This window comes from Ochotona curzoniae, unplaced genomic scaffold, assembly GCF_017591425.1.
Source record: "Ochotona curzoniae isolate NIBS_2020 unplaced genomic scaffold, NIBS_Ocur_1.0 scaffold_2453, whole genome shotgun sequence".
Taxonomy (NCBI): Eukaryota; Metazoa; Chordata; class Mammalia; order Lagomorpha; family Ochotonidae; genus Ochotona; species Ochotona curzoniae.
Genome location: NW_024467094.1, coordinates 27,971,853 through 27,994,325, shown reverse-complemented (window position 1 = coordinate 27,994,325; position 22,473 = coordinate 27,971,853). Strand labels below are relative to the sequence as shown.

The 22,473-nt window shown below is 42.8% G+C and overlaps 1 protein-coding gene across 11 annotated transcripts in view; it reads left to right on the top strand.

Moving 5' to 3' along the window:
- KAT7 (lysine acetyltransferase 7) overlaps nt 1-22,473 on the top strand; it is a 33,545-nt gene that overhangs the window by 5,500 nt on the left and 5,572 nt on the right. For 3 of the 11 annotated variants that reach the window (XM_041001767.1, XM_041001770.1, XM_041001778.1), the window contains exons 3-11: nt 1,793-1,969; nt 4,130-4,369; nt 6,279-6,361; nt 9,578-9,667; nt 11,313-11,411; nt 16,151-16,261; nt 17,694-17,885; nt 21,018-21,107; nt 21,334-21,474. In XM_041001767.1, coding sequence (XP_040857701.1) covers nt 1,793-1,969; nt 4,130-4,369; nt 6,279-6,361; nt 9,578-9,667; nt 11,313-11,411; nt 16,151-16,261; nt 17,694-17,885; nt 21,018-21,107; nt 21,334-21,474 — 1,223 coding nt within the window. The remainder of the gene's footprint in view (nt 1-1,792; nt 1,970-4,129; nt 4,370-6,278; nt 6,362-9,577; nt 9,668-11,312; nt 11,412-16,150; nt 16,262-17,693; nt 17,886-21,017; nt 21,108-21,333; nt 21,475-22,473) is intronic. The other 8 variants (XM_041001769.1, XM_041001768.1, XM_041001771.1 and 5 more) reach the window with 8 other exon arrangements.

Below are 22,473 nucleotides of genomic sequence, written 5' to 3'. Positions count from 1 at the left end.
AGAGCTTCTTCCAGGTCTCCTAAGTGGGTTCAGAGGACCAAGGACTTCAGCCATCCTCTGCTGCTTTCTCAGGCCATAAGCAAGGAGCTGAATGGGAAGTGAAGTAGCTGGGACATGAACTGCTGCCCATATAGGATGCTGGTGCTGCAGGAGGGGAGGATTAACCTGTGGAGCCACCACGCTAGCCCCAAGACCTGCTACTTCTAAAATTGTGCTTCATTATGCAATATAGTTCAAGACACGTTTGATAGATATAGTTACAGCCTAATACTAGTGTATAAACACCAGAAATTTTGCTTTGGTAGTGACAACTCAAGAATCTCAGTGTGAAGGTGGTTTGAGAGTTCCTTTAGCCCTCTGGGCTAGGTTTGGAGGGTGCCTTTGACCTTCCCTGGTGAGGAAACCTTGAGATTTTCAGGAAAGTTTTTTGTTTGTCTTTTCAGATGTGTAAGATTGACAGTATCTTAGAAGATTTTTTTGTTTGTTTGGTTTTACACTTAGTTATTGAAAGGCAGGGGGAAAAACACGAGGATTTTAGATCCACTGGTTCGTTCCCCAGTGCCCTCTCTAGCCGATGCTGGGTTATGCTGCAGCCAGGAACCTGGAACTCCACTTGGTCTCACGTGGTCTGCAGGATCCCAGATACTTAAGCAGTCATCACCTGCAACCTCGTAGGAGCATTAGCAGAAAAGGAGGTCAGAAGTGGAGGTGCCAGGACTTGGACCGGGTCTATAAATGGCAGCTTAATGTACAGTGCTTACCTCTGATATCCGAGTTCTGGTTCAAGTCCCAGCTACTCTGTTTCCCATACAGCGTCCTATTAATGCATCTGGGAAAGCAGCAAGAGATGGTCAAGTAATTTGGACCCCCTGCTGCCCATGTGGGAGATGGGAATGGAGTTCCTGGCTTCTGACTGCTGGCCTGACCCAGCACTGGCTCTGGGGTTATCTCGGAAGTAAACAGCAGATGGGAATTACCTCATCTTTCTCTCCCTCTCTCTCTGACACTCTACTTGCAAATAACTAAATAAAGGAAGAAAATCGTAAGCTATTAAATTGTACCTTTGAATTTCTTTTATGTGTCATGAGGTGCAAAGATACAAGCGAGCTGCCTTAAAACAGGTTTTCCTCTCCAGAAGTAGTTAAAGAAGTCCTTATCTTTGTGAGTCTGTTAGCATTTTGCATAAAAATAAACTACTAAAATAAGAGAGGGTAATCAGGAAAAAGGACCCTAAAGAGAGGAAATACTTCTGTTAAAGGAAATGCTTCTGTTATACATTGTGCTGCATATGTAGTAATAGAATATTTGCCTTTCAGTAGGTCAGACTAAGGGAAGAAAGAGAAGGTATAGCTTATTAGTGATGAAACACTTTCTGTGTTCCAGGGATTATGGTTAACTGCTTTCCACACTTTGTCTTACTTATTCTCACCACAGACTGGAAGGAATGTGCTACTAGCATTTTCCTTTTTTTGTAGGTCAGGAAACAGATTTGCAGCGTTTAGCTTGCCATACTTAGTTTGTATGATAAGAGTGAAATTTAGTGAAGTTCAGTCTTAAGAACCTAAACTTAATGCTGTGCCTTATTGTACATCTATACCAGGACTAGGCTCCTGTGCTTAGTAATAAAATCTGGCTACTGTGCCAAAAATATATATATATATATATACACATATTTCTTTTAAAATATTTGTTAAATATCAAGAGGAAGAGGAGCTATGTCCTAATCATATGGATACTAATTAAAGCGGACTTTATTTTTCTTTATTTTATTATCACTTAAAATGGGGATTAGATTCCAGCCCTGTTCGAAATTTGCCGTCTTTCGGCCCTGAGGAGCCTGCTTATTCCACCAGAAGAGTGACGCGAAGTCAGCAGCAGCCCACCCCAGTGACTCCGAAAAAATACCCCCTTCGGCAGACGCGGTCCTCTGGCTCAGAAACAGAGCAAGTGGTTGATTTTTCAGATAGAGGTGAGTGAGTTTGGTGGGGCCTGGGCCCATTAGAGAGGATCTGCTCAGCTTTCTCGGAAGCAGGGCTTGCGTACTAATTGGCAAAATTCAGCGAAATTAATGCCGTTTGGCTCCTTTCCTATGTGTCCTGAGGACAGCATGGTACTAGGGTATTTTTTGAGGTCCACAGTAGCTAGAGGATGTTAGGTTGGATTTGTACAAGAGAAAAGGGACTAGGACCCTCTATCACAGATAAAGAAGGTTTGAACCAGATTTTCTTGCAGCAGGCTTTTCATCCCATGTGTCTAAATTTCTGAATGAAATTGGCCTTTAGTAAACAGGGAATAGTAGATTATTGAGATTATGTGGTTCATTAGCCCAAATCAGAAGCCTCCATGAGTTTAGCATGCAGACATGGTTGGTTTGCTTGCAGAGTGTTTATTTATTTATTTTTTTTTTGGTTAGTTGCCATTTTTTTTTTTTTTTTTTTTTTTTTTTTTTTTTTAAGATTTATTTTTATTATTTTTTCATTGGAAAGGCGGATGTACAGAGAGAGGAGAGAGAGAGAGGAAGATCTTCCGTCCGATGATTCACTCCCCAAGTGAGCGCAACGGGCCGATACTATGCCGATCCGAAGCCAGGAGCCTCTTCCGGGTCTCCCGCACGGGTGCAGGTTCCCAAAGCTTTGGGCCGTCCTCCACTGCTTTCCCAGGCCACAAGCAGGGAGCTGGAAGGGAAGCGGGGCTGCCGGGATTAGAACCGGCGCCCATATGGGATCCCGGGGTTGCAAGGCGAGGACTTAACCACTTGCGCCACCGCGCCGGGCCCAGTTGCCATTATTTGAAATCAAAAGATTTTCTGAAGAAGCCTGGACTAATATTTAGTTAATTCATTAATTAATTTAGTAGTCTAATTTTTTAAACAGATTTGGGAACATAGGGTGACCATGTCCTCACACTAATAATTGGCTAGAGTTGAGTAGTTGTTCCCCCTTTCACTGAGTAATCTCTGTTTGACCTTGTGGGCATTTGGTTTACAGTGCCTGTTTTAGAGCCTGGAATTTCAAGATCAACATTATTAAACTCCCAACAAGCTAACTCAGGAGCGTGCATCCATTTGCACACTCTGAGCAAGCCTGTTCAGTGTCATTCAGAATCACTTTTGTAATGGTCTATCCAGTAATATCTCCTGGATGATCCTGTTTTAAAATTTTCATTCCATTCAGTTTTAATTACCCATAATTAGCAAAGTAAAAACGATTGGGTAAGCCCCAAATTTAATTTTATTCATAATTTTTAAAGATTTATTTAGGGGGCCCCACGCAATTAGCCTAGTGGCTAAATTCTTGCCTTGCATGCACCAAGATTCTATACTAGCACCATTTTGTGTCCCAACTGCAACACTTCCCATCCAGCTCCCTTCTCGTGGCCTGGGAAAGCAGTAGAGGATGGCCCAAAGTTTTGGGACCCTGCACCCATGTGGAAGACCCAAAAGAAGCTCCTGGCTCCTGGCTTTGGATTAGCTCAGCTTTAGCCATTGCAGCCACCTGGGGACTTGGAGTGAATGAGCTTTGAAAGATCTTTCTGTCTCTCCCCCTCTCTGTAAATCTGCCTTTCCAATAAGAATATATATAATTTTTAAAAATGAGTTGCTTTCCTGAACAGTAGAGGGGGAGAGAGAGAAAGGTCTTGTGTCTGCTGGTTCATTCCCCAAATGGCCACAACAGTGAGAACTGGGCTGGTCTGAAGTCAGGACCAGGAGCTTCTTCTAGGTCTCCCACATGGGGTGTAGGGTGCAAGTGCTTGGGCAGTCCTGTGCTACTTTCTCAAGGTTTTGGGCCATCCTCCAGTGCTGTCCCAGGCCTTAAACAGGGAACTGGATGGGAACTGGAGCAGATGGGACTTGAACCAGTGCCCATATGGGATCCCGGTGTATGCAAGGCAAGGATTTACCCACTGAGCCATTGCGCTGGGCCCATTCATAATTTTAGGTTGTACCAAAAAAAAAAAATGGTGTTAGAGTCTCTTCATTTTCCGTTAGCATTGTCACATAAGTAGTTAAAATTGTACCGGTTAAGCCACAGAAAATAAACCTAGTAAGTCCATAAAGTCTTCTTAATAATAAATGAATGTGTTACAAACGAGTCCTATTTACAAGTTCTTTTCGTTGCTTTTGCTTTAGAAACCAAAAACACAGCTGATCATGATGAATCACCACCTCGAACTCCAACTGGAAATGCACCTTCCTCTGAGTCTGACATAGACATCTCCAGCCCCAATGTGTCCCATGACGAGAGCATTGCCAAGGACATGTCCCTGAAGGACTCCGGGAGCGACCTCTCTCATCGCCCCAAGCGCCGTCGCTTCCATGAAAGCTACAATTTCAACATGAAGTGTCCTACCCCAGGCTGTAACTCTCTAGGTTGGTGTGCCCTGCCTTGTAACTCCCTCTGGAGTTTGGGTCTTCCAGAAATAACTTTACCACCTGTAGTGATCTCGTTTCTTGGCCCCTTCATGAGGGTCACATGGTCAGAGCAAAAATGAAGTGCTCATTTGAATAAAGGCATTTCTGTTTCTTGATCCATAATGGTGGATCTACTTCTGAGGAATCATAATGAACATTCAGTCTATTGGGAACTTTTCCCAGAGGATAATTGTTTTTTCCTAAGAAAAGCAAACAAACCAACAAGAACAAAAGACCAGTTATCTACAGGTAATTCATGGAATGGCATTTGGGTCATATTTAATAGCACTAGTAGAACGTAGGGTAGTGCAGGCTAGTGATTGCATGGCTATGGCTGGTACGGGAATGAGGAAGACAGATTTCAAGAGGCTGTAAAACTTAAGAGCACATAGAAGACTCTGGCTTTTTGTAACTAGTAGTTTTTGATCTTGGGGCTTTAAGTACTTGATAAATATAAATGAGATAAAAATATTTGGTAGCCCATATTGTGAGACAGTAGGTTAAGCCACTGCTTGCAGTATTGTTGTCCCATAGGAGTGCTGAGTTGAGTCCAGCTGTTCCACGTCTGATCCAGCTGCCTGATAATGGGCTCGGGAAGGGAGTGGAGAATGCTCCAAGTACTTGGGCCCAATCAATGTAGAAAAGCTTAATGGAGCTGCTGGCTTTGGCTTGGCCTAGTTTCAGTCTTTGCAGCCATTTGGGAAGTGAACCAGCAGATAGAAGGTATCTCTCTTTGTAACTGTCTTTCAAGTAACATAAATCTTTAACACACACAAATGATTTCTTCTCAGATAGAAACATTGTTTATTCATTTGAAAGGAGTATAGTGAGAGAGAGGACTTCCATTCACTGTCACTACCCAGAGAGTCGTAATAGCTGGGCTGGGCCAGTCCGAACCCAGAGCTTCTTCCCAGTCTTCCAAGTGGGTGAGTAAAGGCCCAAGCATTTGGAACAGTTTTCACTAGTTTTCCTGGGTCACTAGCAGGAAGCTAGAAAGGCTTTACTTGTTATGCCACAATACCAGCCTTGATACATTTTTTTCTTAAAGATTTATTTATTTTTATTGGAAAGGCAGATATACAGAGAGGAGAAGAGAAAGAGAGGAAGATCTAATGTCCAATGGTTCATTCCCCAAGTGGCCACAATGGCTGGAGCTGTGCCAGTCTGAAGCCAGGAGCCAGGAACTTCCTCCAGGTCTCCCACATGGGTGCAGGTTCACAACGCTTTTGGCCATCCTCGATTGCTTTCCCAGGCCACAAGCAGGGAGCTGGATGGAAAGTGGGGCCACCAGGACATGAACCGGTGCCCATATGGGATCCTGGCGCGTTCAGATAGTCTAACAAGTTAAAGGCGTTCAAGGTGAGGACTTTAGCCGCTAGGCTGTCGTGCCAGGCCCCCAGCCTTGATACATTTTTAAAATTCTAAAATAACTTCTACCTGTTGCTAAAATGAAATAATAGGACCCAGTGTGGTAGCCTAGTGGTTAAAGTCCGCGCCTTGCACGTACCAGGATCCTATATGAATCCTTGTTCTATTCTCAGCAGCTCCACTTCCCATCCAGCTCCCTGCTTGTGGCCTGGGAGGGCAGTAGAGGGTAGCCCAAAATCCTTGAGGCCCTGCACCCTCATGGGAGACCTGGAAGAGACTCTGGGATCCCGGCTTTGAATTGGCTCAGCTCTGGCTGTTGCGACCGCTTGGGGAGTGAATCAGTGGATGGAAGATCTTCCTCTGTATTTCTAACTTTACAATAAAAATAAAATGAATATTAAAAGTAAAATGAAATAGTAAAACAGGATTGTTGTGGATAAAAATACACTTTCTAGCTTAAATCTTCTTGAGATTTTTTAAATCTTCATTCTTTTTGCAGGACACCTTACAGGAAAACACGAAAGACATTTCTCCATCTCAGGATGCCCACTCTATCACAACCTCTCAGCCGACGAATGCAAGGTACTTTCAATCTCACTTCTTAGCGCCTACTTGTGGAGTTCTTACCACTTACCAGGCATGTTACTAAACACTTGTGATTACAGTGATGAACAAAATGAGAAAGTTCCTTGTTTTTATATTCTGACACAGGGAACATAAGGAACAGTTGTCTTTTTTGAAAAGATAGTCTAACAAGTTAAAGACTTAAGTCCGCTTTGAAAGAAATTAACAAGGAGATTATCCACAAAGTATTTAGAACATCAATTGCTAGTGCCGTAATAAGTTTTCCATTGAGAATTGACTTCAGAAATTGATAGGGACCACTTCTGCTAAGGAATAATTTGTGTACATATATGACTTCAATGTCTCTACAGTAAGTTCTCTTCAATATATGAAGTCATTTTACTTTTACATTTAAAAAAATTTTTTTCCATTTCTGCAGAATGTTATTCTTAACACACCTACTCTTGGCTGATTCTTTCAAATTCTTGAAAACTGTAGTTCTGAAATATTCTTTGGGATTTAGGAGTAATGTCATTAGGCATAGAGCTCAAGGTCCTGTATTTTGCATGCTTCCAGGGGTTGCTGCTAGCAAGGATGAAGAGCTAATTATGGGGAAGCGAAAGTTGAAAATGTTAATTAAATGGATTGTTCAGGAATATCTAGACAAGTTATCCAAACTACTTACAGTTCTTTGGGTGCTTGTTGGTCCCTTGCTGATGAAGCCAGCACCGTAGGCTTATTCGTGTCTCTGCCAGGGTTGTTTGAGAGAAACATGGTTCCCTGGGCATTAATTCTTTGATTCAGGAATTTGTTCCCTTCCTTGAAGCTAAATTGTAAGGGTAAATGCTTTGTTAGGTGTTAGGCCTCCCGGCAGTGTAGTATACTTTCAGTGAGTATATGGAGTTTTAAGGTTGAGGACTCTTGTTTTTCTTCATTCCAAATCTCTTGTAAGCGAGGCAGTTTCTTCTTTGTGTGGGGCTTCCATTGTCTTACTAGTCTGCGGCTACAAAACAGGAACCAGCTCTGCCCATTTGCATTAGAGGCTTGCAAGGCAGGCCTTGAGAACTTGCTTGAAACAACTGTGATGTTGGTTGAGGGTTGTGCTGTGCTGAGTTTCTTGAGTGTGATGTGAAACTGGTTGGTTTTACATCAAAATCTTATTATGGCATAACTGTTTCTGAAGAAAATGTATTTCCATTTGATTTGAAAGACTTTTAAATAAATAGACAGAAATTGCCTTCTGATTCACTCCCCAATACCTGTATTGGCCAGGATTGGGCCAGGCTAAAGCTGGGAGTCCAAGTACCTGAGCCATTGCCCACTGCCTCAGGTGCAGTAGCAGGAAGCTCCCAGGTGGTTTAGGAACAGGACCGGACCTGGGGCCTCCAGGATGGATGCAGCATCCCAAGTAGTGTCCCGAGTGCTGTAGCCAGCAGTGTCAATCTGAGGAAGAACATTGTATAAAAAGGAAAACTCCAGTTGTGAATTTTTCCTCTTTGGTTCCCTCTGCTTCACAAGGGAATTGGGCTCAATGCAGTCCATCTTTACTACTGACACCTGTGCAATGGAAGAGCAGAATTTCTCCAAGATGGCATCTGTTTATTACTTTTAGAATCTCACATGGAAAGATTAGACTACTTACTCACATTTATGAAGAGCTGCAGAATTTTCAAAGTACCTACACATGGAGGATTACTCTGGAGGTCCCCAGTAAACCTTTGCAGTCAGCAGTGTTGTTGTTGTTTTGACTGAGTCATGTGAGTTTTTGTGACTGCATGTGCTAGATGCTCTTCCAGCTATCTGAGGAGGTAGAGCTGGCTGGAGTGGTCAAGGAAGACCAAAGGAGTTGGCCTTTGACCTGATACATGGGCGATGGCCAGAAGCAGTTTTGCTTAGTTCTGGGAGAAGACAGTCTAAGCAGAAGAGCAAGCACAGCAGCTGTGTGGCGGGGATGAGCTGGTGCGTTTGTGAGACTCAAGCTCCGCTCATGTAACTGGAGCATAATGAGAATTAAGGAGTCGTTCAGATCAGGAAGAACTTAGAGGCCTGGGCACAGAAGTATGCTTTTACTCTGAGCAGTAAGAAGCATTTGGAGAGCTTGAGCAGAGGCATGATATGGTTTCTTGAAACTTTGCAAAGTGACAGCTTGCTGGCATGTGAAGGATGGACTGTAGTAGCAAGGGTTGCCATGTGGCAAAGGATGCCCCAACAACCTGGCAGTAGGTGTGATATCAGTGGAGATTCTAAATGCAGGTTGGATTCAGGATATGTTTTGGAGGGAAGCACGCTTCTCAGCTTACTGTTGGTTCAGTGTAGGAGGACATTGTGACCCTAGAAAGGTCAGGGAGCACAGGATTACAGTTGATTGGATAAGATTTGTGTGAGAATAACTGAATGGATACCTTTTGTATAACTGATTGGACAAAAGAGAGTTCCAAACAAAAGTATAGAAACATTTGATGGGTTTTGCTGATAAGTTCAATACCTCCTCCCTTATCCCATATGATTCTCAGTGTATAAAGTCTGATGCCACTAATAAACTTCAGCTTTCCATCATCAGTCAGAGTCTACGTGTGTTAATATCCGCTCAGTGCACCAAGTCCATCGCTGCGGGACAGCTGACAGTTCGGTATGAGAAAGAGAAGTCCAGGATGACTTTCTAGTTTTTGATCTATTTAGGTGGTGGTGTTATTCATCAATATTGAGAAGATTTTGAGGTGGAGGATGTTTGTGGGGGGCATACTAGTGTTCTTATTTTATGGAGAAGTTGAATAGGCAATTGTATGAGTCCTTAATTCTTAGATGATGAAACTATTGAGAGTGTGCTTTGTCCAAGATGATCATGTAACTACAGAATTAACTCTGTATAGACTTGAACCAGGGTTTCCCAATGGTTGGGTTTTTTTTTTTGTTGTTGTTGTTGTTTTTTCTGGACACTTCTTAACTGTGTTCTTGATTTTCTGCAATTTCTTATCTGTTGTACAGTGGAAAGAGTCCAATTTTGGAATCATCAGACAATTAAAATTCTGACTTCACCACCAATTAGCTGTGATCGTATTACTTCTAATTCTCAGCTAATGGCTGAGAAAGCAGAATGTGAAGCTTGTAATAAATGTGAAGACTCGTTGAAAGTGAAAATGTACTGCAGATTCAAGGGGTTGTTCTTGTGCCTTCTGCTCTAAGTAAATGTAGTCTTAGAAACAGGTGGATTAATGATGTTGTTGGTGGTTGCAGGTGAGAGCGCAGAGCCGGGATAAACAGATAGAAGAAAGGATGCTGTCGCACAGGCAAGATGACAACAACAGGCACGCAACCAGGCACCAGGTATGGGCCTTATTAAAGCTCTAACCATTCACAGTGGGAGATCGGGATCTTCTTCGCCCTTGCAGTGTCTTTAGCCACACCATGCCTCTTGTTCCTGTCTCAATTACTGGTATTCAGTCAACTCAGAATGGTGTTGCTTTACAAGACAAACACTTACCTCGTGAAAAGGAAGTCTTCCTATCTCTAATAGTAGTAGTAGTAGCAAAATATCATTTTGATTATTGAAAGATGACTCTTGCTGCTTCATTTCATCAGTTTGCATCCTTTTTAATGCATTGCAATTTGCGTTTAAACCTCTCCACCCTGCTGGCACGTTTCATCCGTGACTTCCTAAGCATTTGACAACTTGCTGACTGTCATTTTTCCTTCCCGCCCATTGATTTCCTGACCGTGTCCTGACTGGCTCTGTCTTGATCCTGCTCCTGCCTCTTACCACTCTGCTTTGGTTGCCCTTGCTTGCCTGTTCTGCCCCATGCCTTGGGTCTTAACTCTTGCTGTTGCTCTTTTCCTGCCTATCCCTTCACACCTGTGCCAAGCAGAGACAGTACTCACCCTTGAAGACCTTGGGCAGCCCTCAGCTACTATAGGGTTTCTTACAGATCGTCTGCCACCATTAATGAATTCCCTTCTCATACATTCCCATGGTAATGTTAGCCTTAGCTTTTATCACCTAATGTTCTAGACGTCTGATCTAGTGGTTAGGTCATGAGTGGACAAGGAAGCATTTGGACTTTGGAGTGATACAGATGTGAATTTGAATGCTCCTGTTACCCTTGCTGGTTTTTCTGGCAGGTCTGCTGATTCGCCTCGACTTTATTTCCTTGTTAATACAAAGAGGTGAATAATGCTTACCTGGCTAGGAAGTCAGCTGTTTTGTATGTAAAATACCTGTCTTCAGTGGTTGGCAGGTAAAAATCTTCCCTAAATGACAGCTACCTTTTCTTCATTTTATATTTAGGCTTCTGTTCTTAGCCAGTTTGTTTATTTTTGTTTATTTTATTATGACAGATCAATAAAAATAACTTGGAAAACAGTAAGAGTTGTTAAGTATTTATTGGGTTGTAATTATCTTTGTTTAATTCCTGTTGCTTTGATGGAGACTTACGTCCTTGATTTAATAAGGGGCCGACATTGTGACCTAGCAGGTAAAGCCAACGCCTGCAATGCTGGTATCCCCTATAGGTGCCAGTTCAAGTCCCAGCTGTTCCATTTCTAATCCAGCTCCCTGCTAATGGCCTGAGAAAAGCAGCAGAAGATGATCCAAGCAATTGGGCCCTTGCTACCAACTTGCGAGATCCAGAAGAAGCTCCGGGTTTTGGCCTGGCTCAGCCCTGGCTGTTGTGGAAGATGTCTCTTTTCTCTTTCTCTTTCTCTCTCTGTAACACTTTCAAAACAAATAAATCTTAAAAAAAAATTTTTTTAAATAAATCTGCATTCCCAAATCCACATGTAGCTGGTGGTGAGGAGTAGTGACTTAGGTGATGATGAAACATAATTTGGGATTTGTAAATTACCACATTAGTTAGTGTGGTTTTAAGATTTCCAGCATTATCCTTTTTTTTCCCCTAACATTTGGTGCTTTCATTTTGAAGCTTTATCATGAGTTGCCTGGCTGGCTTCTCAGTTTTCGCCTTTTTCCTCTTAGGCACCAACTGAGAGGCAGCTGCGATATAAGGAAAAGGTGGCTGAACTCAGGAAGAAAAGAAATTCTGGATTGAGCAAAGAGCAGAAAGAGAAATATATGGTGAGGAAGAGTGAACTTCTCCATTAGCATGAATTCCGCTGTCACAGCTATTCCTTTCGCTTCCTAAGCTTCTTCTACCTGTCAGCCTTGCAGCTTGCTGTCCTCACTACAAGTGATTGCCAGGGGCCTTTCCTCTGTAAGTGGAGAATTTACTACTAGAATCTCTCCAAACTGGGCTGGTGAGATTGGAAACAGGAGGCCTTAGAAAAGTGAAATACATAGCATCATCAAAAATAGGATTAAAAGAGAGCAGTGAAATGCAATTAACTAAGTGCAAATTTTTTTTTAGCTTATTTTGGGGGATGGGCACTGTGGCACAGTAAGTTGAGCCACAGCTTGGGATATCCTCATCCTGTATTAGAGTGCCTGGGATTAAGTCCTGCCTTCGCTTCTATTCCAGTTTCCTGCTGATGGACCCAGGACACAGCAGATAGTGCCTTGAGAACTGGAGTTCCTGCTACCCAAGTGGGAGACATGGATGGAGTTTTCCTGGCTCCTGGCTTTGGCCTGGCCTGGCCTGGCTATTGTGTACATTTAGGGAGTGAACCTGTCTTTCTGAACTTCTTTTCTTTCATTCTACTTTTCAAATAGATAAATAAAGGAGGAAGAAAAAAGTTATTTTTTAGTTGTTTTTTTTTTTTTTAATTGGAAAGGCAGATTTTTACAGAAGAGGAGAGAAAGAAAGATCTTCCATCTGCTGGTTCACTCCCAGATGGCTGCAATAGCTGGAGCTGAGCCAATCTGAAGCCAGGAGCCGGGAGTTTTGTCTAGGTCTCCCTCGTGGGTGCAGGGTCACAAGGTTTTGGACCCTGCAAGTTACAACAGGGAGCTGGATTGGAAATGACGCAGCCAGGACAGAAACCAGTGCCCAATGGGATTCTGGCGCTTTCAAGGGAGAGGATTAGCCAACTGAACCATTGTGCCAGGCCCTGTTTTTCAGTGTATTTTAAAAATTTAATTATTTGATAGAAACTGGCAGAGAGTGATCTCTCACTAATGCCTAAACTGGGAGCCAAGTACTCTATCCAGGTCTCCCACTTGGGTAGCAGAAATCCATTTATTTGCTTGAAGAGTCACTGCTGCCCAACAGAGCCCACATTAGCAGGAAGAACCCAGACTCTCCAGGATGGAATACAGGAATTGACCTCTGAACCACTCAGCTCCAGAAGATATATTTTTCTTTTTAAGATTTATTTATTTTACTTGGAAAATTAATTACTGAGTTACAGAGGAGGGGAGAGGCAAAGAGAGAGAGAGAATCTTCCATCCCCTGATTTATTCTCCAGATGGCTGCAGCACCAAAGCTGGGCTGGTCTAAAGCTGGGAGCCAGGAACTTCTTCCAGGTTTCCAACAGGGTACAGGGGCCCAAAGACATGAGCTATCCTCTGCTGCTTTCCCAGGCCATAATAGGGAGCTAGAACAGCTGAGACTAGAACCAAGGCCCATTTGGGATGCCAGCACTGGCGGGCAGAGGATCAGCCTGTTGTGCCATGTATGTGTGTATGTTTGTGTGTGTGTGTATATATATATATATATATATATATATATATATATATAAAACTTCAGTCCTCTAGTTGTGCTGTGCTAGGATTTTAAAGGGTTAAATTTACTCACTAGAACAGATGGTATGACTTGGAAATGCCTGTAAAATTAAAAAAAAAATTGAAGCCTATTTGTAATCTTTTTTGTCTTAATGGAAAAATAAATTTCCTCCTTGATAAAAAGTATTAACTGGATAACAGATACTATAATAGTTTTTGATAGTACTTTAACACTTACATTAAAATTAAGTAATATTTAAAGAAAATTTAAATAGTTATAATTAACTTTAAAAGTAGTCGACATTTATAATAGTGAATATGGAATAATGGCAAGTATAGAAATGAAAACATTAATTCTACTAATTAAAAATAACCATAGCTTTGGGCCTGGCGCGGTGGCGCAAGTGGTTAAGTCCTCGCCTTGCACGCCCGGGATCCCATATGGGCGCCGGTTCTAATCCCGGCAGCCCCGCTTCCCTTCCAGCTCCCTGCCTGTGGCCTGGGAAAGCAGTTGAGGACGGCCCAAAGCTTTGGGACCCTGCACCCGCGTGGGAGACCCAGAAGAGGCTCCTGGCTTCGGATCGGCATAGTATCGGCCCGTTGCGGCTCACTTGGGGAGTGAATCATCGGATGGAAGATCTTCCTCTCTGTCTCTCCTCTCTGTATATCCGCCTTTCCAATAAAAAATAATAAAAAAAAAATTAAAAAAAAAAAATAACCATAGCTAGCATTTGGGATATGTCCTAGTCTTTCACATTAGCATCCTTTACAGTTATTAAGCTCTTACAATTCTTAGCACATTGGGTTCTGTCTTTTCACTAATTTCCTTGTTTAATTAAAAATTCTTAGAATTTCTTGCTTAAAGTTTAATGCTTTCGGGAAAAGATTTTAAAAATTACAAACATATTAATCTATGCTTAATGTTGAAAATACTAAAAATAGACCCTGAAATTTATTTACTTGACAGAGGTTGGTTTAGTGCCTTCCCTCAGTACCCACGGTGGTGAAGTCAGGAGCTTTGCTTCGCAGGTGGGTGGCAGGGACCCACCACAATCACTTGCTCCCTCTCACGGTGTACGTTAGGAGATGTAGAGCCGGGATTCAAACGCAGGCACCCTAATCAGGAATGTAGGTATCACAAGTGGTGTGTTAACCATTGAGAATAAAAATTCTGATAAAAATTGTCCTGTTAGGTAGAAACCTGGTCTTCAGTGTTTCTGAAGCTTTTTTTAATGTGTAATTGGAATGTTTCCCTCTTTAGTCAATAGGATGAATTATTAAACATATGGTTTACAAATAGAGATTGGCTTTACTAAGACAAAAATACTGCCAAACCATGTATTTAGTTTTTTGGCAGTCATCACTGTCTGAAAATGATGACTTTATGAATGAACAGATATAGGCCACAGTGATATGAATGGCAGATTGTGGAGTAGTGAATTTGTAGTGAAGACGCCTGAATGGGGTTTAGAGAGGGAGAACTCTAATGGTGGGCTATAGGGTCTCAGGTTGTATACTTGCCCCATCTTGTCCAGTATTTTTATCTGATAGAACAATTCCATTTAATGCGTGATAATGCTTCCTAAGACTTTGTAGTGACTCTGTGTGAGAGATGGTGTGTCACCTATTTTATATACCAGATCTGAGACTGTAAGTTATTTTCTCAAAACAATACAGGTATAAAGAATATCTGAAATAACATCTTGATTTTTCCATTCTGGTTTTTTATTATTTATTAAAATATTTATTTTTTGCTTATTTGAAAGGTGGGACAGAGGAAGTGATTGAGCGTGTGCATGCATGCATTCCTTCTTCCACATCTCCAGATGTGTACAACAGCTGGTGCTGGGCCAGGCTCAAGGCCAAAACCAGGAGCAGTGCCAGCCAAGTCTCCTACCTGGGTGGCATTCAGGTGCTCCTCTCAAGGGGGACATAAGCAGGAATGCTAAACAGGCACTATTGATAGGCTCAGCCCTCCTGAAAATTTTAATACTGTAATCTTTAGGAAAAGGTTATTTGGACTCAACCTCCTTGATGAAATGGTAGATAGGATTGTTTTTAAACCTTTGTGAAACTAGAAGAAACAGTTGATAGGTAGAACCTAAATCTTTTTTAATCTTCCTTTTTTTTTTTTTAAGATTTATTTGTTTTTATTACAAAGTCAGATATGCAGAGAGCTGGAAAGATAGAGGGGAAGATCACAAGTGACCACAGTGGCCGGTGCTGTGCCAGTCCGAAGCCAGGAGCCAAGAAACTCTTCCAGGTCTCCCATGTGGGTGCAGGGTCCCAAGGCTTTGGGCTGTCCTTGACTGCTTTCCCAGGCCATAAGCAGGGAGCTGGATGGGAAGTGGAGCTGCCGGGGTTAGAACCGGCGCCCATATGGGATACTGGTGCATTCAAGGTGAGAACTTTAGCCGCTAGGTCACGCCACTGGGCCCAGAACCTAAATCTTAAAGTCCAGATTTGAAAAGTGTGTCAGCAAAAGGTGAATGGTTTCTTCAAATGCCAGTAGATGTGTGGAATCTGTTCTGTTCTTCCTGGGGTGCACAGTGCTCTCCTTTTAGCAACCTTTATCTCCTTTCTCTGGGTGGGAGGTGGAGTCTGAGGAGCAAGTGGGAAGGGCTAAGAAGCTTTAAAAGAGGAAACTCCCCTGGAGAGCATTCTTTGCTGAGAAAGGATCCTTGCAGGGGTTACCATGGTAAGATGCAAAAGTTAGTTTCTCTGACTTCCCGTTTCCTACTAAATACTGCTTGAAAATGGGAGAACTGCACTTTTCAGGAGCGGTGTAACGGCAGGTGCTGCAGTTCCCACAGGGTTCAGCTGTTTCTCCCTCCCTGCAGACTATTTCCATCTAAAATCTTAAAAGCTAAGGTTTGGAGAATCTGATTTTTTGTTTGTTCTGGTTTTATATTAGAAAGTTATCTAACCAGGTTTCCTCCAGCTCTTAGGACCCTAGGAGTTTGTAGTGTATTCTGGATTTGTTGCATTTGATTTTTGATGTTTGAGGTCTTGAGGAAAAGAATGAAACTCCTTTCTGGAGGCTTGCCGGGATCAGTAGCAGGATCTTCTGGCATTAACCTGATGAAGTATGTGTGTAATACCGACCACATACACACTAAATTAATAGATCGTGATTGGCAGGGGTTGAAATGTTGTTTTTATAAGCAGAGAGTATCACACTCTGGTTTTTTTCGTAGGAGCACAGGCAGACCTATGGGAGCTCTCGGGAACCGCTTCTAGAACACCTGACCAGCGAGTATGATTTGGATCTCTTCCGAAGAGCCCAAGCCCGAGCTTCAGAGGATTTGGTGAGTGAAAACTGCCGAGCCAAGAACCCCTGGAAGGGCTTTGGTAACAGCCAGTTAAGAAAAAATGGTCAGCAGTTGGGAGTTAGAAGACCCAGCTTGATTCCTTTCCCCTCCACCGACAGCTATGCTAATCTTGACAATGTCCTTCCCATTGTTATTTAAAACTAGTCACCAACTCCCTTCCTCCTACTCTACAGTTTTGCCTTCCTGTCTGTCTCAACTGGAAGTTCCAGTTTAGCTGGAGGTGGAAGACTGGATAAAGCCGGAGGTACTCCTTTGTTTCAGTTGGATAGTTGACGTTTCTGAGTCTCTGGCCTGAGTGATCACCATCTTGGGGGGCTTCCACACCCAGCTAAAGAGCTCCCCTTTTCGGGGGAAACTGTGCTAAAAGTGTATCTCCTAACCCTCACCCCTTACTGCCTTTCTTTCTTTTTTTTTTTTTTTTTTTTTTTGTGAGTTGTTTGAAAGACAGAGCTATCCACTGATTGACCGCCCTAATGGATGCAGTGGCCCGAGCTGGGCCACCTTGCAGCCAGGAGCTCTCAGAATTCCCACTTGGGTGGCAGAAACTCGGTGACTTAGACAAGTTTCTATTGACTTTCCTAGGAGCATTCGAAGGGAACTATGTCAGAAGCTGAGCAGCCAAGACTCAAAAACCAGCATTTCTGTGGAGGATACTGGCAGCTGCTTAACTTGCTAAGCCACAGCACTTGCCCCTTCTGCTTGGGATTGAAAACTTGTAAAGAAGCAGAGTTTGTTGGTTAGTATAGGCTGTGGCTGCTGCCATTTTTTTTTGGATTGGTGAACTTCTTAGCCAGCGTTACAAATTCCTCCTGCAGCCTGTAAAGAGAGAAATCAAACATTTTCTGCTTTTCAGAGTTCCAGAATTAAATCATCAACTCCAGTGCCACAACACATTTTTTAAAAAATAAAAGGTTTATTACTTAGTTTGAAAGTGGACATTGTGGGTTTGTCTCACAGAGATTCACACTGCTGGGTAAGAGCTTCTGCAGATAAGTAGGGCACATTCTGATCTCTTCTCTTCACTGTTACACTTTGTAGGGGTGGAGAGTCCCTATCTGTGGCAGATTATATTTATCGGTTGGTTTGGCAGGAATTTGTGTATCTGCCAGATTACCCTTGTCATTTGGTTTGGCAGAGAAAAATTGTTGCCAAAGACTCGCTCAGATGAGGCTCAGAGTGGGATAGGGAGTAGAGAAGCCACTTTATTGAGATCTGTGCTCTGGGCGGAATAAAGAGTGCCTTGGCTCTAAAGCCTGCCTGGTTTTCCATGCTTACGTAGTCCTCCTTGATGTAAGTTTCTCGTGGATAAAATCTGATCTCCGTTGCCTGGGACGTGGCGCACACACACAAGTTTAGGCTTTTAAAAATAAAGACGATCAAGTCCTCTTTTGTGTCTTCTTGGTAATAGGAGAAGTTAAGGCTTCAAGGTCAAATCACAGAGGGGAACAACATGATTAAAACAATTGCTTTTGGCCGCTATGAGCTTGATACTTGGTACCATTCTCCCTATCCTGAGGAATACGCAAGGCTGGGACGGCTCTACATGTGTGAATTCTGTCTAAAATATATGAAGAGCCAAACGATACTTCGCCGACACATGGTAAGTTGCCTTGGGTTCTGCCTTGCCCATGAAGGCCACGCACTTTAGGCTCTCCGGATTTTGCTCGAGAGATGACGTCTGTCCAGCCAGCTAAGTGGTCCACAAGCAGTGAGACAAAGGGATAAGAAATTGAAAGCCACATTTCAGGGCTTCTTTTTGTTTTTCTATATTTTTAAGGTGTAATATTTATTTGAAAGAGTTACTGAGAGAAAGACATAGAGCTTTCCTCTGCTGTTTCACTCTCCTGACAGCTGAGGCTGAGCCAGACTGAAGCCAGGAGCCAAGAGCTTCCTGGTTTTCTAGTAAGGTAGAAGGGGCCCAAATATGTGGTCCATCTTCTACTTTTCCCAGGCACATTTTCAGGGAACTAGCAGTCAGGATTCATCTGGTGCCCATATGGGATAACTGCATTGCAAGCAACAACTCTGTGAACTAAGCTGCAAGATGTTGCCATAGTGCTGGGCCTTGCAGTCTGTGGCATGGCAGGTATCTGGTGGCACCCAGAGGGTGTAGTTGACAGCTCTTAACCACATCCTGTCATGTGTCTCCCTGTCTTCTATCCTTATGCCCTTTTAGCCATTTCCTCCTTGGAATCTGGATTACCTCTGCCCACAGTTTCTGTGTGTCTTCACTTGGCATCCGGACAGCCTGGCTGACCTTGGTATCTGTGGCTGCTTATGCAGGCAGTGGCTGCTCAGGAAATGAATATTGATTTAAGAGAGATCTGCCTGTGACGGATCATACCATTGATAGAGTGGGTCTTTTGATGCCTCCTCCTACAGCTGTTTAATGCTTTCTGATTTAATTTTTTTAAATGTATCTATTTGAGGGGTAGAGCAACAGAAAGAGGGAGAGAGAAATCAGTCTAGCATGGTCTGTTTCACTCTCCCAAATAGCTACAACAATAGCTGAAGCCAGGAAATCTATGCTGACATCATACATGGGTGACAGGTGCCGCCACCTGCTGCTTTCATGGTGCACATTAGCAGGGAGGTTGAGCAGAAGCAGAGCAGCCAGGACACATGACATGCCAACATTTCAAGTGTGATTTAACATGTTGAGTCATAGTCTCAACCTCTGGTTTTATTATTGCCTGGTGTGTTTACTAGAATTTTTTTTGTAGCTTTAAACAACTTCATCTTAAAGGGCATTTGTGCTGTGGACAAGGCAGAGGAGCCAATGGATCTCATTTTCACTCTGAGACCTTTTACAGTATCTTCCTTCCCCTTCCATTGTTTGCTGCAGGATTTCTATATGCTAAACATGCCCAAACCAGGCTTCCTGGTGTTTCTGATATATGCTTTTCCCCAGCTTGGTGATTCTGCTTCTTCTGTTCCCAGTTTTGGAGCACATGATTTGCAGAGTTGTGCCCCAGAACTGCTCCCTTGAATTAAAGCTCCAGCTTCTAACAGCTCTGCCTTGTGTGGGAATAGAATAATGGGGTGGGAGGAGAAGGTGATGGGTGAGGACTGATTGGAATACTAGAGGGTAAAAATAATGGTGTCAGGAGGACAGGGCATTGTTGCAGATAATAGACCATCGGGAAAGATAAATCTGAGTATTAAATAGCTGGATTATATGAGTTATAAAAATCAAATTTCAGGAAATACTGCTTGTTTCAATCCATGTGTAGTCCGATTCCCATTGCTTTTAGTGTAACTGAAATCTTTGCTTCTGTTCTAAGTAAATCATTGTTGCATTAGTTTGAGTATTGTAAAAGAGCCGGCGTGAGTGTGTGTGGTGGTGGTGGGGCAAGAGATAGCAACAAGCTATAGGTGGAACTTCCTTTTTAAAATATTGTATTTTTAAATTTCATTTTGCCCTGTGCCTAAAGGCCATAAAAATTAACATGTATAAGGTTGTTACTTTTGATGTATTTCCCAGCCCAAAAGGACCTATATAAGCTTCTGTCTTGGGCTGTTCTGGGTCTGTCCGCCGGCTTGGCTGGCCTGTGTGCCCCAAGTGCAATCTGACCCCAGCTTGCTGGTGCAATAAACTCTGTTTGCTGTTTGCATTAAAAAAAAAATTCATTTTGTTTGTTTCAAAGAGTTACAGAGAGAGTAAGCAAGAGGTGTTTTAACTTGCAGAGCTGGGTCAGGCTGAAGCCAGGAGCTTCCTCTGGGTCTCCCACATGGGTGGCTGGAGCCCAAACATTTGGGCCGTCCTCTACTGCTTTTCCCATGCCATCATATCAGAAGTGCAGCAGCCTGGACACAAACCAGCACCCACAAGGAATGCTTGCATTGCAGTCAGTTGCTTTGCTTTACCTGTTATACAAACCACAGTACCAGCCCTGTGGAACTTTTCTTGAAGCAATTTCAATTAATAAATATTTGAATGTATACTGACAAATTTAGAGTATGATTCCCAAGTTGACCAAAAGCACTGTAAGAAATTGGTTTAATAGAAAAATATTCTATTCTGTGTGCGTATACTTCTAAAACAATATTTTTAAATGTGTTTGTGTAAAAGAACTTTAATAGTTGTTACCCTTTAACCTTGCTGGGTGACTGGCTGTGTTAACAGTAGTAATAGGTAAAGGTGGTGCCTTCTGCCCCCTGGTGGCCAAGTACCCCTCAGGCTTCTCTTTTGCCACTGAGACTTTGTGAGACTTTCGGTTTTGTATAATGAGGGAAACACGTTTGAAGTGTAGTGGAGCACGGATTTTATCAGTGTGGTAGTTTTTCTAATTTGAAAAGAAGACCCTAAAGCCTAGGTGATAATGAGAAGTTACTGGGAAAGGTGAAAATAAAGCACTTAGCAACTAACTAAGCTGCCGGAAATAAGCTGCTTAAGAATTTCCTGTTGGTGTGTGCCATTTTATAAGCAAGGGTATTCTTTTTTATCTGGCTTTTATGTAGTGTGTGATTTTAATCTCTTGGACTGAAGCAATGCCGGAATATAATCCAGAAAACTTGTTCTAAACTGCTGTAACAATGTCATAAATACATATTTGACTTTCAAAGCCTTTATTTGTTTTACTGGAGGAAAAAAATGTCCCTTTTGCTGGATGAATGTGTCCAGCTTCCCCTCAGTTCATTAACCACGTTTGACCCCTGAGTTCTTTCTTCTTGTACAAGGCAGTTTGGTCAGAGAGGCTTTGATTGCTGTTTGAACTCCATTCTCTTGCAGGCCAAGTGTGTGTGGAAACACCCACCAGGTGATGAGATCTATCGCAAAGGCTCAATCTCTGTGTTTGAAGTGGATGGCAAGAAAAACAAGGTGAGAGGTGCTGGCCCAAGAACGAGCAATGGCAGTGTGTGCCCTCACAGGCCTCTGGCCTTTGTCCGCATCACAGCTTTACAAAAAGCTTTACGTAAAATTGTCTTTTTGGCAATAGGAGAGCTCTGTCTCCTGAACAATAATGCTATAATCCTGAAGTTAGGCCTTTATCTGATAAGTTTAGAACTCACTGACCCACATGTGAACTCTGTTTCTCTGCTTCCAGATCTACTGCCAAAACCTGTGCCTGTTGGCCAAGCTTTTTCTGGACCACAAGACCTTGTATTATGATGTGGAACCCTTCCTGTTCTATGTGATGACGGAAGCGGATAGCACTGGCTGTCACCTGATTGGCTATTTTTCCAAGGTTAGCAGCATCTGGAGATTAAAAACCTAATGGCTGGAGAAGGGTGATTAATGTTGGCATTCGGGGGCTCAAATTATGAACTGGAAAAGTGGAACTGAAAGCAATGATGACATGACAGTCTTTCTTTACAAGAGGGTAGGGAAGCCCATGTGTGAGTTATTTAATGAAAATGTGCAGTTTCTTTATTAAAAGCTTGTGGCTTATTTGCTTTTGGACTTGTGGATTGCAGTTGCCTATTAAAAAGACAAATATGTAGTATTTATTTGCAGGGAAGAGTTAGGGAAACATAGAATAATCTTTGATGCACTGGTTCACTTCCCAAAGAGTCCAGGCCCGGGCCAAGGTAAAGCCAGGGTCTCCCACATTTGTGGCAGGGGCTCAAACATTGGGGACATCCTATACTGCCCTCCCAGCCCATTAGTAGAGAGCTGAATTGGAAGTAGAGCAGCTGAAACTCAAATGGGATGCCAGTGTTGCAGGCGGTGGCTTAATCCACCATGCCACAATGTTGACTCCTGGAATTGCCTATTAATTAACTGACCAGGGCCTTCCCTGCTGTCCCACAAGTCCACTTTGTACAGACAAGCTGACTCATGGTTTTACCCTTCTCTGTGTCATTAGCTTAAAGCCAGGAATGCATTCCTTTTGTCTGGTTCTTTAGCCAGGCTCCTAGCATGGTCCTTCCTGGCATAACACCACTCTGCCTTTATAGATCAAAGGTCAGATTTGGCTTAAGACTTTTTAATATAAATGAAACTGTACACTAGATAATTTAGTTGTTTAGGTCCCCCTTCCAGAATGAGAATTTACCATTTTGTTTCCTTCATTTCTCTACCATTAAGCAGTGTTTTGTTTTGTTTTGTTTTTTAACTGCTCTTCAGGAACTCCCATATACTGACCCTGCAGTTGGAACCCTGTTGTCCTGCTCTGTGACTGAGATGACACCAGGGGTAACCCCTTAAAATGAGACCAGAGGTTTCAGAGCTGGGAAGAACTTGG